Source organism: Alligator mississippiensis, chromosome 4 (assembly GCF_030867095.1).
Source record: "Alligator mississippiensis isolate rAllMis1 chromosome 4, rAllMis1, whole genome shotgun sequence".
Taxonomy (NCBI): domain Eukaryota; kingdom Metazoa; phylum Chordata; order Crocodylia; family Alligatoridae; genus Alligator; species Alligator mississippiensis.
The window spans coordinates 13,560,056-13,579,830 of NC_081827.1; the positions used below are offsets into that span (position 1 = coordinate 13,560,056).

At 44.7% G+C, this 19,775-nt stretch overlaps 2 protein-coding genes across 11 annotated transcripts in view; one reads left to right on the plus strand and one right to left on the minus strand.

Moving 5' to 3' along the window:
- The window catches only part of UPF2 (UPF2 regulator of nonsense mediated mRNA decay), a 121,304-nt gene extending 107,806 nt beyond the window's left edge, over positions 1-13,498 (minus strand). For 3 of the 10 annotated variants that reach the window (XM_059725781.1, XM_059725773.1, XM_014607534.3), the window contains exons 1-3: positions 5,187-5,251; positions 2,827-2,902; positions 1,020-1,396 (exon numbers count right to left, since the gene is read on the minus strand). In XM_059725781.1, the coding sequence (XP_059581764.1) occupies positions 1,020-1,378 (359 nt within the window). In that variant the 5' untranslated portion in view covers positions 1,379-1,396; positions 2,827-2,902; positions 5,187-5,251. Of the gene's footprint in view, positions 1-1,019; positions 1,397-2,826; positions 2,903-4,622; positions 4,804-5,164; positions 5,252-5,335; positions 5,430-13,343 lie in introns of those variants that run through there. The other 7 variants (XM_059725776.1, XM_059725774.1, XM_059725775.1 and 4 more) reach the window with 7 other exon arrangements.
- A 214-nt stretch (positions 13,499-13,712) lies between these two features.
- Positions 13,713-19,775, plus strand: part of DHTKD1 (dehydrogenase E1 and transketolase domain containing 1) — a 28,488-nt gene continuing 22,425 nt past the window's right edge. The window contains exons 1-3 of the mRNA XM_059725782.1: positions 13,713-13,881; positions 15,533-15,688; positions 16,607-16,818. Of these exons, the coding sequence (XP_059581765.1) occupies positions 13,728-13,881; positions 15,533-15,688; positions 16,607-16,818 (522 nt within the window). The 5' untranslated portion in view covers positions 13,713-13,727. The remainder of the gene's footprint in view (positions 13,882-15,532; positions 15,689-16,606; positions 16,819-19,775) is intronic.

Sequence of the window (19,775 nt, forward strand, 5' to 3'; positions counted from 1 at the left end):
CCTTGCATATTTTCCACGCAAATTTCAACAATCCCTAACTCTTTATGAGAATTGTTTATAGATCACAGACCATTTCTACCACTTAAAAGTTTACAGCAAATACTTTTAAGACTGGTCTTGGGACTAAGACACAGGACTGAGAATAGGCACCAGCATATCTGGTGCCTATTCCCAAAGAGATATCATCTACGTCTACAAGCAAGACACTTAGCCTCTTTGTGCCTCTACTTTTTCACCTATTTAAGTGGAAGTAATACTTTTCTACCTCAATCAGATTTAGTGATGCTAAATTCAGTTATGTTTGTCTACAATACTACAAACTCTAAACTAATGACAGTCCTAGCAATTCAAAGTAGAAGCTTGGATAAAAGTTATTAGGCAGGTGACTAACTGCCTTATTTTAGTTTCTCAAAAGACATGGTGGATATCACTTTGCATTTTATATAAATTCAAATAAGTGATACCCCATGAGATCAACACCTGGTAAGAGCAACAACTGCTTATCAGCAATATTTTCTCCAGCTACATATTCTGAGGATGCTACCTAGAACAGCAACAGGTGCTCGGACACAATATAGCTGCTAAGTGTTGACTGCTTGTGTTTGTAAGAGAATTAATGCAATTCATTCATTAAATAGAATCATACTGATCCTACAGCCATGACTTAGGCAAAATTCCCATTGAGGTCAACAGGAATTTTGCCTGAGAAAGGAAGAAACTACTAACCAAAATTAAAACCATAAAACAGTGGCTGCCTACTCGGCTACTACAGCACCCTGGAGTGCCATAAGACCCTTTCAAGGACTCTGCCGCCAGGTCAAAGTGCCCCATGCACCTTGTATGGAGCCAGATCTGGGAGTGATGGCAGCAGGAGTGGAAGTTCCTGACTGCATTAAATTTATTGACAGAGATGGTGGCATCACCCTGGTTAAGAACCACTTTGGTAATCTGTGGCAGTGGTTCTCAACTGGAGTGGTGCTAAACTCTGAAAAATTACTGCTGTAAACCATAAATCTTACTTCAGCTGAGCAGCTGCCTCCTCTTGCTGCCGTTTTACTTCCTCTTCTTGTTTCTTTTTCTCTTCCTCTTCAAGCTTTTTTTCTTCCTCCTCCTTCCTTTTCTGTTCCTCCTCAGCTTTTATTTTGTCCTCCTCCTTTTTCTTTCGCTCCTTGTCTTCTTTTTTCCTTTTATCCTCTTCCAGTTTTTTCTTTTTATCTTCAGATGTCTTTAGGGCCTCTCTCTTCATGCCAACCTTGACGTCATCTTTTGGTTTCTCTCTACTGCTCACTGGTCGCCTTTCACTGAAGTCTTTATCTTTGTTATTTAATGAAGATTCTTTTTCTTCCATATTTGCTGGCTTTTTGCGCTCAGCTGGCATTATGTTATCCAGGCAAATCTATAGAAATACAGGAATATCACCATTTTTACTATACTATTAAAATACAAATTAGTTTTCATTGTATTTCGATATTTTCTAAGTTGTAATTTCTGTATAATACTTGATTTAAAGCTGTATTCGGTTTTAAAACCATTCGGTTAAAATACTAAGTGAAATCAATGAAGGAAACTTGGTAAATAATGTGCATGCAACATGTACTAGTCTGTTACATTGTTCCCATTTCCCGAGGCTCAGGACAAGACGGAAAATGCTGTTTTGGCACATAATCTAAATGTCTATAACAGCTTTTGGCATGGTTTATAGTACTCTTGTCAGCCTGAGATGTAAAGTCAGATGACTGTTTGAAGCTGCCATAACCTGAGCAAGAACAAGCACTCCAGTAATAATAATTTAAAAAAAACAAAAAAACCCAAAAACCAACAACCCTCAGTGCCAAGAAACTGCTCAAAAAAACAACCCTACTTATCAAAGAAGGGCTTTCCTAAAATTCTTTCCCCTTTCTGCAACAAGCTGCAAAAAATATTTTACTGTCCATGCAATTTACCTTTGAATTACCTATGTATTAAATACTGTTCTGTATTTTTAGATCCTGAAGGATCCTACCTCCGATAGTGGAACATTTACGCTCTAACATCAGAGCCTCAATTTTACAAATGTGAATGTACGTGCTCACCTTTAGTCCTACTGTTACTACTCGCGTACATACGCTTAACCACATAAACACAGGCATTTGCAGAATTAGGATCAAGGGGAAAAGTTTAATATTCCTACTTATAGTAAATTATACTCTTACACTTCACTCTTTTTGCAATTCAAACTTTTAGGGAGTTGCTGTTAAATTAAAAAATTCCTAGACAATCGTTAGTTATTTTATTAACTTCAATTGTCAGGACTGATAAGTATTAAAAACAAATGACCAGGTAGACTTTTGTCTACCTTCTACCTTTCTGTCATTTTAAGTCATGAAAACAAATAAGTCAGGTTTATGTGTTTCCAGTTTGAATGAAATGTCTGAACGATAAAAGAAAAGTTCCCTGGTTATTTTCATTCTCATAATTATTACATTGGAAATGAATAAAGTAATAAACATTGAGAACTCAGAAGGTACTTATTTGAAGGAGTGTACATTTGAAAAATCACCCCACCTTAAAGCAAATCCTCATTACTGATTATTTCCATTTTCTCCTAACATGAAAAGTCTTTGATAATCCTTCCTACTCAGAAGATAGATTGAATACTATATGAACATAGGGAATTTGGGATATTTTGTAGATATTTGACTGTTTCTCGTGAAGAGTTTTTTTAAAGATAGTCTAGCTACAGAACAAAAAATTCAAAGAAAGTAGCTGTGTAAACTGTCCAAATCTGTGTCCTTTATATGTAAAAGTAGGTCAATTACCATGAAAAATCAATACTTGATCACTTACTGTTTGCAAAGTTCTCACTCTCTGCCAACTGTTTGGAAAAGGTGGTTGTTTTGCTGAGACTTGTATTCAAGGGAAACTGGACAAAGACAAATTAATTTCACACATGTCACTGCAACTACCAACGGATACCAACTCTGGCCCCTACTGAACTGACCAAAATGACCAATGGTTAATTACAACTGAAAAGCTCCACAGCTCACTGCCTGCCAATTGCCCTGCTCAGGCAGCCAATATTATGTTATTTTTACTTTTTATTTTATCCTGCATCATTTTAAAATAGCTTTAGTATGAAATCAGTATGTTTAAAAACTTCATACTAGAGGCCAGATGTGCAAATGGATCTGGGATGGACTCTAGGAAGGCACTTTTTTAATCCAATTATAAGATCTGGTCCTCCAAATATTTTGCTGCAAACTCAACGTTAAGAGTTCAGCAGACTAAGCTCACAGAAGGGACATCATGAAGGCCACATTCATCCTAGAGCTCCCTCAGTTTGTCTTAACAGTTCGAATGGGGGCCTTCCTACATTTTCGGGTCATTTGAGCACCCCATTGATAAGATCAGAGTTCATTTTAATACTAACAGAAATCTTTCAGAAAATACAGGAAACAGCTATTAATTTAAAACAACCTTTATCAAAACATTATAATTATAGCAAAAAGATGTTTAAAAAAAATACATTTAGAGCTCAGGTTAAAAGCAAACAGCTGAAAGACATAAAAATTAAGACGTTATTAAAAAAAATGAACCTAAGCTTTAAAAAAAAAAAAAAAAGTATAAACTACAAGCATGGACATTTGCTAAATAACTACTCCCGGCATGACCCTTCTGGCTCGCATCAGATGCAGGGAAACTAAAGACTGTTTAGCAAAGTGATCTCCGATGTTAGCAGTTTTGTGACCAATATATTCAGGCTGATATTCAGAAATTTGATCCCTGGTCCATTGAACTGGACGTATGAATGTAACAGAGGGGATAACTCAGGATGTGGTGGACCAGGTAAGGACTACTTATTATTACTCATGACAAGGAAAACAACTGGAATAGTGTTTCCCTGATGACAAAGGTAACAAAGAAATGCATCCAGATGCTAGTGCATGCATGTCTGCCGAGAAGGGACGACAGTTAGACACACGCATGTGCTAAAACCAAACAGCGCTAAGAAGCCACAGCTCAGGCAACCAATATGATGTTGTTTTTACTTTTTATTGTATCGGGCATCATTTTAGTTTATCAGCTCAGAGTTGGATGGTAGAAACAAGAGAACGGGCCGATAAGGAGGCCAGAACTCAAGGACTCGTCACGGCAAATAAAACGCCTTCTAGGTCCCTCCCTTGTAAACATTTGCTGCGTTTCGAACGCCATCACACAACGCTCTAATGTTTTTCACTCATGCATTTTCCATCCCAACTCGATCTTAGGCTGGTCTCCGGAATACGTTTGTTTCCCATGTTTTAATTCTTCACAACAACTTTGACGCGCAAACACGTTCTGTAGCTTCGTTCGCTGCAAAGCAGGTGACAGAAACGGTCTGCGTGAGGCCACCTGTCGAGCGGGAGAGGCTCAGCATCAGCCCCGCCCCTCCCCAACACCGTCTGGCAGGCCCGGGGAAGCAGAAATTCAAATATACGCTAGTCCCGTCTACCCTGGAGAAGCCCAAAGGGTCATATTGGCTGCTCGAGCTACGGTTTCTTAGCACGCGTTGGCTTTGTAAACTGTCGGCCCGCCGTCCTCGACAGACACGCGCTTGCTCCTGCATGCGATCTACATCACACCCGGGCGCGAGTCGCCGAGACCTTTGGCATCAGGCGCAGACGTGCACCCGACGGCCTGCGAGGTCCCTTCCAGCCCCCGACAACTATCGATACTATCGCGCAGACCGCCGCCGCTGCCGCACGCACGGGGCAAAGCGGATGTCCTCGTGGCAAGATGCCCCCTTCCGCGGAACGAGCCGGACAACGTTGCTAACGCCTGTCAGCCCCGGACAAAAGCGTCGACACAAGCAGAGCCGGATTTCCCCCCCCGGACGAAAGCGAAGGGAGCTTTCCCCCAACCCTTCCTGCGCGGCTCGGGGAAGTTTGGCGTGGGTCGTGCAGAACTTCCCACGAGGAGGGAGCCAGGGCCGGGGCGCTCAAAACTGGTGCCTGGATCCCCCCTGGCTGTACTGGGAGAGAGAGATCTCCCACCCCGCCCCGCCCCCACCCCCGGGCGCAGACGCGGAACTGAGGCGGCCGCGGGAAACCCCGGGCCGCGCCCCGGCCCCCACCCCTCCCGGGCACGACGTCACCGCGGGCCGCGCCCCGGCCCCCAACGGCCCCGCCGCGCCCCGGGCCCTCACCCGCGGGGGGCGGGGCGGTTACCTCTGCCCGCCCGGGCGGACATGGGCGCTCCGCTGCCCCGACTCTGCCAGCGCCTGCCCCCGACAGGCCCCCCACCGGGCTGTCCCCCGCGCCGCCTGAGCGCAACCCCGGCTCGCCCCGCGCCCGCTGCCTCTCCCGCTGCTCCCTACCCGCTTGCTGTTGGCGGCGTAGGCGGTGCCGCTGCGGGCGCGACGCGGGTGGTGTCAGGCAGCGCATGGGGCAGCCCCAACGGGGTCCTACGGGCGGGGAGCGCCAACCGCCGCGCGGCGGTGACGTCACTGCGCGGGGCCACGGCGCGTCAGCGTGAGGCGGGCAGCGTCATGTCACGACAGGGGACGTTCTATGAGGCGCAGCTGGATCTGAGCCCTGCCTGGGCGCGCTGGGCTGGGACCGTGGTTCATAGGGGGCCCGTCTTGGTTTTCTTCGATTTAAAAAACAAAAAAACCCCAATTTTCGGTTAAAGAGAATAACCCCAAATCCACATTTTTCTATGATTTAAATGAAACATCACACACGCAATATATACATACACACACACACACACACACACACACACACACACACACACACACATATATACATGAATACATGGTTTCATTTTAATAATGGGATATGGATCTGAGGTTACTTTTTTTTTTTAATCCCCAATTTTTGCTTAAAGTAACCCGAAATCTACTTTTCTCCATGATTTAAATGAAACACTACTGATATAGATCTATCTATTTACCTGTTGATGGATAGATAGCTATATTTATTGATAGATATATTGAGGATTCACTTAAATCATGGAAAAATGTGGATTTGGGGTTATTTTTTTAAAACATCCCCAATTTTCGGTTAGAGAAAAATAACTCCAAATCCACATTTCTCCATGAATTAAATGAAATACAGCTAATATACATTTAGCTAGATATATTTATTGATAGATACAGTGATGTTTCATTTTAATCATGGAAAAAATGTGGATTTGGGGTTACTTTTTTTTTTTTTAGACCAAAAATTGGGGATTTTTTTAAGTCAGAAAACCAGGATCCCAGCTGATTAAGAACAGTAATAACAACAACACAAGGATAAGCTATTACTGTACCTCATGCCATATTACCTGATAATTATTTAACATATTTTCTCTTCTATTATACTTTAGTATGTACCTTTTCTTTATGTAATTAAATTAGTACTATTAGTTTTAGTCATTCATTGTAAGTATTTGAAGTTTGTAGCCTACGTTTTTGTTCCTATCTTATGTCCACTCGGCACGCTCCAAATTCTGGAATTTGGTTTTATTCCTATTCTGGAATATCAGGACAAAGTCTCATTTTAAATTTCCCCCCCGAGTTGAGTTTGTCCATGGAGGACTCCCCGAGGCAAAGGGACAGGACAAACGGGTACCAAGAGATCCACATCCAATCTTTCGTAGGTACGTGACCAACTTGACATGACGTGAGTGAGCCAGAAGAAAATAATTCTGTCTCTGTGCAGAGATCTAGCAACTGACAACGAGTCATAAAAATTAAATTGAGAAGTGCCCTGTTATCCTATCCTGTTGCCCGGTTACAGTAGTACTTCGCGCTCCTGTTGTTGTTTCAGTCTGAGCCTCTCAAAGGATCTCACAAATATTGATTTGACTACACAATAACTTGTTTGCCTAAAACATTCATGAGCCTGAGCCATGACTATATCAGTGGCCATGTTTCTCCAAGTTTAGTTGAAAAACTGGCCCAAACTGTAAAATTCAGACTTATTTAAACAGTCTATAGTTTACAAGCATCGGGATGCAAGAATTTGGCTTAATTTACTATATGAATAAGGACTAATGGTGTGTTGATTCTTGTTCCAACAAATTTTTTGGTTTTAGTTGGTCTGAGGCCTCCCTTATTTTTTAATTAAAACAATTTCACATAGTGCCAAGTTTATGATAATAAACATGAAAAAAATATTTGATCCTAAGATCATTCCCTGGCTACAAAATGACTTTGACAGCTGTAGCAAAGCTGTTCAGCTCTTAAAACTCTTAGTCCAACGGCAAGAGTCAGCACAAACTGAAAAGACTGTGCGTGCTGTTTAATGATGCAGGACCAGACAAGTTTTTCAGAGACAATCTCTACCTCTCAGTGTTCAACTCAGTTGCAGAAACTCCTAAGATAAACTTCACAGTGAAGTTAAACAGGCAATGTAAAACACGGCACAAGTGTTGAGTATTATTTATGAATTTTACACCAGTTTCCCTGTTAGCCACAGATGGGCCCCTTGCTCGATTTCCAAAATATGAGGAATTACCTGCCCAAGTCAGTCATATTTACCAAAAAGTAGATGATCCAGATACAAATTTAAGGAAGCATATTCCCAGTAGAGAAGTCTGCACTTTTCCTGCTTGATCTTTCTTCACTGGTGCAACCTGCAAGAAGTTGCTTCTAAAGGATCCAGTTCTGCCCAGCTCATTTGGATCAAGTAGGGCCAACTTTATCACTGGTGTAAGTTCCCTGACAAATTACATTTCACCAGCAAAGAATTTGGCCTGTTATCTTCATGAATGATTGGATTAGGCTGAAGATATTTTGTCATTAGAATTCCTGGCTGAAAATAACAACCCTTTCCTTCTTAATTGGTGAGAATCTTTTATAAAGGGAAAAGCATGCTGGGTGGAGAGCTGGTCTTACCAACTACAAATAGATTTCAGGTTTGTGTTCTGGTTCCTTTTCCTCCCAGCATTTTATGCTAGGATCCTATAGACCTACAAACTCATTGTCCCACTTCAAGTACTTGTGAGGTGTCCAAATTACACACTCCCAGTTCCAGCTAATTTAAGTTAATCGTCATTCAGGATGTAAGTGTAAATAACTGCCCTCCCCCACACACACACACACACATTTTTTTGACAGAGCCAAAGCCTGGGACAATCAACCCCCTGAAGAAACCCAGCTTCTATTTTTAGCTATAGAGTAGAAATTTCAGCCAAAAATCCCCTTTTCTCTCTCTCTCTGTTTCATAAAGCATATTCAAACAAAACCATACAAAAAAGAGACCTATCCTGAGGCTTGGCAAAAACATAGGCTCTAAAGTACCAAGAGGCAAATTGGCCTCCCCAGAGCACAGGGGACACCTATACACATGACGGAGGTCTGCTGATTAGCATGTGTCAGAGCAGACTCAATTAATCAAGTCTGCTGGAGCATACTAATTAGCACACTCCAGCAGCCTCTGCATCACATGTATTCAGCATCCCTGTGTTTCAGAATGGCAGCAGGGGTACTTTAATTGAAGCTCCTTGAACGAGCTTTAGTTAAAGTGCCCCTGTTGCCATGTTGAAGCTGAGGATGCTAAATAAACATGAGGCTGTGGGTGCTTTAATTAGAGCAGCTATAAGAGGCCGCCCCCAACCCCAAAGTACATGTATAGATACCCAGAGAGTTCTCATCTGGATCCTAGAACAACAAGAAAACCAAAAAACAATGAGTAACCTGGAGGATTTCAGGAGATCATGGCAGAATTAATCAAATATTTTAAGCTTGGAACTAACAGAAATCTTTCCACTGGTCTCTTAGGCAATTTATTCAGAAATTCATAGGCTTTTTAGGCCAGAAGGTAATGTTTTGATAATATAGCCTTAACTGGAAGATATATTTTAGAAAAACATACAATCTTCATTTAAGAATTTCAGTGGTAGGGAATCCACCATAACCCTTGATAAGATGTACTCATGGTTAATTGCCTTTATCATTAAATATTTATACCTTAAGTAATTTCAATTTCTTGCTACTCAGTTTTGTTTTACTTTGCCAGTTTGGTTGAAGAGACATTTCTTATCAAATTTCTGTTCCCCATATTCCTCAGGGATCCGTGTTCGTACCCATGCTGTTTAACACTTTTGTTCATGACCTTGGTACGAGACTAGAACTGTCCTTCTGTAATTGTGGACGACACACAGTTGGGACATATTGCCAATACGGAGAAAGGATTGGATTATTATACAGGAAGAACTGGATAATGTTCTGGAGTAGAGCATTAAAAACGGTGTGAAATTTAATGTGAAATTTAATTGTATAAAGTCAAGCCATGCATTTAGGGATGAATACTAAGCACATCTTCTGTAAAATGGGGATTCATAAACTGAAGGCGGTATATATCTTGCGTGTATTGAACGATCATGAGCCACTAGCGTGATGTAGCCATGAAAAAAATCCATGGTGGATCAGGCACATTTGTTTTTAGGAGAGACAGGAAAACCTAAGCACCACTGCTCAAGGCATTAGTTAATCCCTATTTAGAATACTGTGTGCAGTGCTGGTCAAAAGCATGAATTGGAACAGGTACAGAGAAGAATTACTGGGATGGGTAAAAGAATGGAGAACATAGCCTTTCAGAAGTGATTAAAAGAGCTTGGCTTGGTTAGCTTAAAACAGCATTCCTCAACCTGTGGGTCATGACCCAAAAGTGGGTCGCAAGAATATATGAAAGGGTCGCAAACAATTTTTTAAAAACGGATTCTCCCTTAAAGGAGAAAAACGTGGGAAAACCATGGCTCTTCCCTTGCAGGTTGGCAGAGGTCCAGCCTGCAGGGGGCTGCTTGGGGTCCCCTATGCCCCACACACCGGGGGGGGGGCTGTGGGCAGGGGACAGCAGGTCAAGAATGAGGGGCACTGGGTCAGAGCTGGCCATCGATGTTTACAAATGGGTCCTGGTACAAAAAAGGTTGAGAATCACTGGCTTAAAGAACAAAGCCTGAAAGAGGGTATGATTCCTCTTTACAAAAACATGAATGGGCTGAATATTAGGGAGGCAGAATTCTATTCAGGTTGAAGAGCAATATTGGCATACACTATAAAAAGTGGTCACAGACAAATTTAGACCGGGAATTTGGTGAAGGCTTATAACCAAAAGAGGACTGAAGTTTTGGAATGACCTTCCAAAAAAAATAGTCAAGGCAAAGAATCTGAACTGCTTCAAAATGCAGCTCCATCCATTTATGGATGATCCTTTCATAATATGATGTGACAGGGGTATCCTTGATGTAATAATCTTAGCTTGTTGCATGAGGATTTGAGTTTTTAGTATCCCCATGAAAGTGGTGAAAGGAAACTGGGTAGAATGTGTCAGGAATTATTTGAGCAGGGTGCACAATTATTTTAGCTGAGGGCCACTTAATGACTTTTGGTGAGTATCGAGGGCTGCCCTGCCCGTTGATCGCTATCTTGGGACTGGAGGTCCCACCTCTAACCCTGGACATTTGCTACCAGAAGCCCCTTCTCTTGCTCTGGAAATACTTCTTTTGGGAGGTGGGACTCGCTATCTTGGAACTGGAAAAAACCCCACACCATATACTAAAACTCAAACATCTACCATAACACATTTTAATTTTATTTTGAAAAATATTTTTGTCCTGACTTGCACATGTTTGCATCGTGTGTATAGAGGTGATTGTAATAACTCAAGATAAATTCCCAGTCTATGTGCCATTGGGCCGGGCAGGCTCTGTGCTCCCAGATCTGGCCCGTGGGCCATATCTTGCCTGCCCCTGGACTTAAGGCTTCTGCTGGTTGATGGCTGGGAGCCAAGAGGAACTTTTTTCCCTATGAACACGTTACTAGCTTCTACTAGTTTATTTGTCTTCCTCTGAAGCACTGCACCTGGGCCACTGCAAAGGGTGAGGATCTGGCTAGGGTGATCTGGTGCTCCAGAAACTAGGAGTATTTATAAGCCTTTAAGTGTCTATTTGATGTGCCTGGATCATGCATGAGTCAAATATTGCCAGATTTGGGGGCAGGCAGCAATTTTCTCCCAGGTCAGATTGGCCAGGACCACTGTGGTTCTCCTGCCCTTGTCTGTGGCGCAGGCCTTGAACCTTTTGAGAGGATCATCTGAGCATCTTTTTACCCAACTAATTTTCTGCCAATGCAGTATCAGGGTGGTTCCTTTGTCTCTCCTGCTCTTTACTTGGGTCTGTTGTTACTTTTTATTTCATAGGGTTCTTGTGGTGTGTAAGAAGGGCAGAAGTGTCCATTTTTGATAAATGGTTGCCTGCAAACACAGGGACTGGTCTCTGCTCTAGAAAGTCCTTGCAGTCCTTTGTTTCAATGCAGGTGCTGTATGTATTGTGATCAAGTCATAACTTTCCCTTTCAGAAACTGCATAAATCAAGCTCTTTTTTAGTTTCTCACCAGAAAGTATATTTAATCATCTAATCATCCTTGTGGGTCTCCTCTGAATAGTCTCCAATTTTTCAATGCCCTTCTTGAAGTGTAAACACAAGATCTGGTCTCAGGAGACGCCACCAAGAGACACCCCCACTGCCAAATACAGAGCTACTGTAACCTTCCCCTCCTATTCTATATTCTCGTGTACACACAAAATGCATAGCCTTTTTATCAAAAACATACTACAAAGGGTTCTTGTTCAGCTGATTATCTATTGTAACACCCAAGTCCTTTTCAGAGCCACTGCTTCTTAGGATAAAGCTAGGATCTTCCCACTTTTCTGACTTGAGCTCTCTGTTCCTAGGTGCCTGATCTGACATTTGACTCTGTTAATATTGTTTGCTTGCATCCAGCATGGCAAGAGATCCAGATCCAGGGTGACCTGTCCTTTTCATTCTTTACCACTCACTTCAACTTTATTAGTAATTATTTTATGTTTCCTTCCCAGTTAGTGATAAAATATTAGTTAGCCAAAATCTCATCTGTGCAAGCCTTCATCAGGAATACACCCACCTGATGATTTAATTTTATTTTTGAGAATAACTAGTTAGCCATTTTTAATCAATGTAATATGCGCCACATTGATTTTGTAGTGCTCTGGTTTCTTAAAGAAAAATGTCATGCGTTACCAAGTCAAATGCCCTACAAAACTTTAAGGGCTTCTCTGTACTTAAAGAGCTTCCGCCTCTACAGCTGTGCCAGCATAGCTCTGTCTGCAGAGCCACCTTGAGGACACAGAGGTTTTCTGCTAACATATCTATACCTTCTTCCTGTGTACATAAAATAAGCCAAGCCAAGATAAGCACTCTTTTGTAGGCATAGTTACATCTGTATCAAGGGTTTTACTGACTTAGTTTTATCAATTAGGAGATGTAACTTTTAGTTTCGTGCAACATTTCTGTGCCAGGAAAACCTTGTCGTATGGAACTGGCCTGAGTACATGTAAAGTTCATTAAACAAACTTGTAATCTCATAAAAATAGAAAATGCATTTTACAAAATCAGAGAGAAAACTTTGCCTTGTTTTTCTATTTCTTTTCCCTGTAAGTCAGGCATGTTTTAATGAGCATAGCATTCTTTCTGGATTGTAACTACTGGACATCTAGTTCTTCATTTTAAACGATCGGTCAAGTTTTTCTGTTCAAATTCTTGTTCATGGCTCATCTAGTTCAAAATTGTTTTCAAATGGGTGATATTTGCCTTTTTGAAGCACCAAGTATATACCTTGCTGGTTGGGTATTTATTATGATTATGCATAATAAATGGAATAAAGCAATGATCGCTTGCACCTAAATAGCCATTAACTGTGAATTCTCTGACCACTTCCATTCATCTGTGCAGACGCGTGTCAAAATAGAATTGTTCATGTTGGATGAAACATTCTTAATTAAGAAAATGGCATCTATCATTTGGCATCTATCATTTTTAAACATTTCAAGTACATTTTAGAAGTCATCACTGAGACTAGGAGTTGTTTAAATAATCCATTTCCACTTAAAGTGGATACCAAAAACACCTGGAAATTAATAGGAAGAAGAGAAAGCAGCAAAGTACCTGCTCAAAAAGCGGAGGGAGACAACAGATAATCAATCACCTAGCGTTCTCGCCGCAAATACAGCGGACAAATCTCTCAGCAGCTATACCGCTATCAGAGTAGGGGCGAACACAAGCAAGGCAGCATCGAGGACAAATTATCCGAATTTTACAGATGGAGAAATATAAAGGGGACGTGCGATGTGCCAGAAACCCAGGAGCATCGCCTCCTGGCCCCAAATTACCATCAGTTTTAGATGCAACAATTGGATTGTCTTGGCTTACTTCATCCCGGCACCACTATTCAGCCCAGTAGAAAGGATACGGTCCTCAAGACATCATCCCGCCCAGCGCGCGCACCAAGGGGGAAGAAGCCAAAGCCGAGGAAAGCTCGGATGCTACAAAACAGACCTTTTGTTGTTACTTCACCTCACCTGAGGGCTAACCTATAGTTCTGGGCTACGTTTCCCACAGCTGACTAACCAGGTACGTTTTCTCCTCATCTTGGCCTGTCGGGGTGATGATACATTTCAGGTGGTTTCCATATAAACCAGCAGTTGACTGAGCCTAGCAAGGCCCCACCTCACGCCCAAACCCTTGCAACCTGGTCCTCAAATCACTGTTTATTTGGCCCAGCGCAGGGAGGGGGCGACACCCCACGTCTCCTCGCCCGCCCGCCCGCCCGCCGTCTCCCCCAGCAGGGGGCGGGGCCGCCCCGCTCGGCCCCGCCCCCGAGCGGGCGGTCCAATCCGAGCTGGGGGCGTTGTCCGGCCCCGCCCTCTGGCGGCGTGGAGCGGAGCGGAGCGGAGCGCAGCGCGATGGCCCTGGCGGCGGCGGGTCGGGCCGGGCCGTGGCGCGCGGCGCTGGGGGCCCCGGGGCGCTGCTACCGCACCGAGCGCGGCGTCTACGGCTACCGCCCGCGCCGCCCCGACAGCGCCCGCGCCGCCCGCCCAGATAGGGCGACAGGGGCCGGTCCGTCTGTCTGGGGGGGTCTGCCTGTCTGTCTGTCTGGGGGGGGTCTGGGTCTGTGTGTCTGCCGGGGTGGGGGGGTCAGTGCGTCCCGGCTGCCTTGGTGATGGGGGTCTGGGTGCGCAGCATGGCTGGTGACATCAGGGTTCAAAGTCCAAAGCCCCGGAGTGGCTGGTGGGTGATGGCCGGGGCCAGCTGGGCTGAGCCCTGACCTCCACGCGGAGCCGGGGTGCCTGGCACCTGTTGCCCCGGGGAAGGGATAAGGTGGCTGAGCTCAGCAACGTTTTTGGGCAGAGTGCCTAAAACACCTGCAGCTTGGACTTGTAGGACGCTGGCGTGCCCGGGGCAGAAGGCGGGGGGCTGTGAGAGGCTCTGCTGCAGCTGGACCGGTGGCAGGGACAGACATCAGACTGATATGCGCTGGGCACCAGACGGGGTTGCCAGGCCCCACTGCAAGCACAGCTGCTCCGGCGGGGGTTATTTGACCCCAGCAGTCTTTCCTGCCCAGAGCAGGATGAGCTCACAAGGTCCCTTCTAGCTCTAAACTTCTGTGAATCTGTGATGATTTGCTGCCAGAAGAGCACAGGCCCCTGAGGTTTCCTCTGCCCCTGGTGCTTGGGACTTCAAAACAAAGCAAAACCCTAAGCAGCGTCTTGGAGACGCGTGGGCTGGCTGCAGCTTGGGTCCCCCTTGGTGGTGATCCCGGAGCTAAGTGCTGGGGTGATGTAGTCATGCAACACGTGCGGAGTGAGAGGGATTGTGCAAGTGAGGTGATTAACTCCTCACCCTGGGTGGTTCATCTATGTCTACCCTTCACAGCCCCCAGCCAGTCACATTTGCGTAGGGCTGGAGAGACATGGCCCAGAGGGTACAGGCATATCTCTGTCCCCAGATGGAGAATGCAAGCAGATGACTATGTCCACTTGTGGCAGCGCAGCCCTGGCTCCTTCCCCACTCTCTGCCCTGAGGTGCACGTGCTAAGCAAAATGCCTTTGCATGCCACACTCTGGTGCCCGTGCCAGGGGTTGCCTACCCCTGCTCTAGAAGGTGCTTCTGTGGGGACTGGTGTTAGGAAACATGCAGCCGTATGGTCCCGGCCTCAGAAAGTTTACAGGGGACGACAGAGGGATGCAGGCAGCCGCTGGGAGCAGTGAGGTGGTACTGCTCAGCATGATGGGCAGGGGTCACTGCGCATCAGGGGTCTCATGTTGAGTTTCTTGTGCTCATCATAGCTGGAGAGATTTGAAATAAGGGAACAAGGTGGCTTTTCAGATATTTAATGGGAGTCCCCCTTTGGTGTACTATGTGATAAAGCATGGAAATCTATTGAGTTGGGCATGCGAGGTGAGCACAGTGAGGCGGGTGGAGGCGGGAGTCACCTTCTCCATATTCAATGGGAGAGGATAGATGGGGTGAAGACAGGTTGTGAAGCACCTTGAAAGCGAAGACAAGCCATAAGTGTGTGTCTATGGGGAAGAAGTGGAGGGGGTGAATGAAGAATAGTGATATGGGTTAAAGAGCTGAGCTCAGGAAGTGATCTTGGCATTTTGGATGCATGTCAGTGGGGGAAGATGCAGCATCGTCTCAAGGGTGAATGAGTGAAGAGTGTACGTGCTAACAGCGTTCTCTGTTTTTTTCCCTTTTGTACCTTTAGTTGACCACGGTCTTGCCCGTTTAGTAGGGGCGTACCATGAGCACGGCCACAAAGCCGCCAAAATTAACCCTTTGTTTGCTGGTCAAGCGGTGTTGGATATGGTACCTGAAATTCGAATGCTGTTGGAAGTTCTTCAAGGGCCTTTCAACATCACAGGTAAGTCTGTACCACAGAGCACGTCTCCCCAGCATAATGCAGTGTCCCAAGTTAGGTCGGGTATCTTCATGGGGCACAGCATTGTGTGGGTAGACAGGTTCCAGTGCCCAGCTCACTTGAGTTATGTTTGAAATCTGTCAAATAAAACCATTGAATTTTCTCTTCTCTGCTGCTAAATGAGCATGAGGTAATATAGCAATCTCACCACAACAGACTGATTACGTGCTCTGTCCTGAATGGCATAGCCATGTGTTAGGTAGCTGTTCAGTGATGTAATGCCAAATGAAAAATAATTTCTCTTGACTGATTTTACACTATTTACATTCTTTTATTCTGTCTATGACATCTGCAAACTTAGGTTATCATGTTTCCTGAAATCACGTAAGTATTCCCTGTAACTGTTCAGATAGCTACCCAGGTTACTTAATGATAGTACAGTATTACAGCAGTGACTGCGGTACTGGAGTGGAAGTCATGAGATCTGACTTCTATTCCTAGCTCTGTCCACTAACTTAACATGGTCTTGAGCAACTCCCAGAACTTCTGCATGTCTTGTCTGTCCATCTGGGAAATTAGCATTGCACAATACAAATGAATGTCAAAGGACCTTGATCATCTCTGAGCTTCACAATGCTCGGTACAGTACAAACACAAGATGCCAAAACCCAGACCCTGCCCTGGAAGAGTTTGGAGTAATATTTCAAACACTGCAAAGGAGAATGAAAAGTACCATCTAAGTCCCAAGTATTAGGAATGGTAATTCTGAAGTTTCTTGAGACCTTGGGCTTCAAATGAAGAACAGAGGGGCAGAAAGTGAAACTGTGCTTTCAAACTGTAGTTCCTAGTTAGCAGTGTCCTTAGACTGCTAGCCATTAGAGTGGCTAATCCCTATGGGCCTTCCAATCTCTTTTTGACCAGGACTTCTGAACATGGGGAAGGAAGAAGTGTCCCTAGAGGATGTGCTGGCTTACCTTGATCACGTATACTGCGGGCACATTTCTATAGAGACGAGCCAGCTGCCAAGCCCAGAGGAGAGACACTGGTTTGCTAAAAGGTTTGAGGAGCTAAAACAAGAAGCATTTACAACCGAAGAGAAAAAGCATTTGTCCAAGTTGATGTTGGAGTCCCAGGTACGCTGCATGTCTTTATGGCATTGGTACATAGCGATCTAGCCATGGACTAGAATGTCCATTGTCCAAACACCAGATCAAAAGGGGAAAAAGAAGCCTTTGGTCCAAAAAAGGTTATGATCTACATGCATTTATTTCTGATTGCCAAGATACGGGTTTTGTCTGAAGGTTGTAGCACAGAAATGAAATAATTCTAACTGGAGACAATTGCAGAAGGCACAAGAACAGGGATTCCTCAAAGAAACCGCAAGGCTCTGCAGCTACGAGTTGAGTGTTTCAGAAAGTGTTTTTTAGCAGGGGAAAATATTTCGGGGCAGTGACAAACCAAAGGGGTCTCTTCAACCAGAAGAGGGAATGGCATAGCACAGCATATTTTAAAAAAGAAACCCAGCATGCAGTGCTTTTAGGCGACGTTCTGCAAAACATTTGACATTCTAGGAAAGCCAGTAGGGCAACTTGTGAATATTCTGAAAAAAGAGGAAATACTCCAAAGTTGCTGGCCCGATGTTTTTGTATTAGACGTGGAGGCTGCAGAAACAACTGGGCATTGCCCTCAAAGGAACTTAAGACGTATGTGATGCTGTTGCACTGCTCTGTATTTCCTTCTCAGCTTCTGCTTCTGTTTTCAGTCATTCTCTGACTCCTTGTCACCTTCTAGTCCTAGTCCCTTTCAATAGGGATCAGTTTGGGAAGGAAGGAAACCTGCCTTTGTTTAGAGGGGCGAATGGGAGTGAGATCAGGGTTCTGGCAGTGTTGTCCCGAGGAGCTGCCTACACACCTAGTGCTGGCAGAGCATTTGGCAAAGTCATTCTTGCCTCGTTCCCTGTGTAGGGCAGTGAAACGCTCCCTGACTGAGTGTGTGGGCTGGCTGTACTACGGGACACCAGCCAAATATTTTTCATATTGTAAATTTTTGTGGGTGGTTTTGTTTTGTTGCACTGTCTTTTGTTTTGTTCAGCGTGGATCAAGGGCACAAGAGCAGGTTACATGAAGGTGTCCCTGTCTCCAGCTGTTTGGATAGGGATTGTTAAACCTCACCCTTCTGCTTGGCAAGTCATTAGTGCTACCTGGTTTATTTAATTTAATTCAATTCATGTCTGTCCCAGTGTCAGCCTGTGGGCCACGTGAAGCCCATGAGGGGTTAATGTGCCCCCCCCAGGCATTTACTCAACTGCTACTCCTCCCCTCACCATCATTCTGGCTGCAATAGCAAGTCTTTCCAGGCTTCCCACTCCTTTCTCTGGCTGCTGTTTCCTGCTTTTGCCCCAAGGCATGAGGCAGTGGAGAGAGCTGAGGGTGGATCCAGGGCCATGCTTAATGAGGACGATGGGGAGATCGGGGCTGCAACTTGGGGAAGTAAGGATTGCACACATGTGTCCATGCAGCACAACAGTATAGGGGGCACCCAGTGCAGCAGAGGGGTGGGGGGAGCATCTGCATGGCATGCCTGGTGCAGGCCCTACTGGTGCATGTGGCCTTTGGGGGCTAGCAAATGGACAGCCCTGATCTAGTTGACAGCTTCATTCCTTTAGTAGCTGTTGCCTAGAGTTTTGTTGCTAACCCTGGGTGAAACCCTGGCTTTGCCCAACTCAGTGAGACAGTGGGAAAGCCCACAGTGACTTCACTGGGACCAGAATTCCACCCAGGATGAAGAAATAAAAGCTTACAGGAAACACTGTTCTGCGTGCAATAGCACTGTTGTAACTGTAAGTGGACAGCTGACAGTCAGGGGCTCTGTTGTTGCTCAATCTACTCTTCTCAGTTACAGTTTTGAATCTATTTTCGATCTCTGTAGCTGTAAACATTACAGGACCTGCTAGCATTTGAAAGGTTCCCCCAAAATTTCCTTGTATACGAAAACAGCTGGAGGGCACTAATTATAAATTAATTTCTTCCACTCTGCCCTACTGCCTTAGCAGTACTGTCTGATCACCCTAGGACCCATATAATAATATGTTGCACTTCAATAGCATTTGGGTTCTAATAACCTTTATGGGGTTTTCCAAATGGTAATGAACTTGGCTTCTAAACTTCTCTCTGAAATCTGTTAACACCACTATAGAGATGATGCAAGTTTCTGAGCCTCTGTGTCACAGCATCTCATCCCCTTGTGCCTGTGCAGTTTGGTGGCAATGTGCGATTCTCAAATTCTAATGTCTTGCACTATGAGATTAGTTCCTGGTTGGTCTCTTGGATTCGTTTGCAGTCTTGGCCTACATGGGGCGGTACAGCTTGTTTTGTTTAGGTGTATAGGCTTGGGACTAAAAAAACGGGCTCTGTCATGACTTGCAGTATGCACTTATCTGAACATAATGTAAGTTAAGTACAGGAGTGTGCGGTACTATCAGCGTTCAAACTGACTAGTTTCCTCATTTTTCAAGGCTTGTAATCAGGTTTGGGGCTATCAGAAGCCTTGAAAATGAGGGAAACTAGCCAATTTCTGAGCTGCTCCCTTCCTTCATTTTCAAGGCTTGTAATAGGAGCCATGAAACTGATACTTCCTGTTAATGTCAGGGTTTCTAATAGCAGGTGCTTCCCTTTCACTCTTTCTGGCACTAGTTAATGGAGTAAAAAGGACTGCTGCTACATCACAGCAGATGGACAGATGCTTACACTTAAGCAGTTTATGCACTTACCTGATATTCAGGTAACTGATGTTTGTTATAGTCTAAGCCAGGAGGATCAAACTCCAATATGTTGCTGGCCTGATCTGGCCCTCAGAGCTCCTCATTGCAGCTGCCAGAGCTGCTGTGTTAGTGTGGGGGTTAATGCCACAGCTGCTCACCACCCCACTGCTGACAGTTGAAAACCAGAAATTTGACAGTGGATAAGAGGGGCTGGCTGAGCTGGCACAGTGGCTCTGGGGTAAGAAACCCTGTGGGTTGGGTCTAGAGGTAAGTCATCCAACCAGAGAAAAGCCCTGTGGGTTGGATGACCCACCTCCACAGGCCAAAATG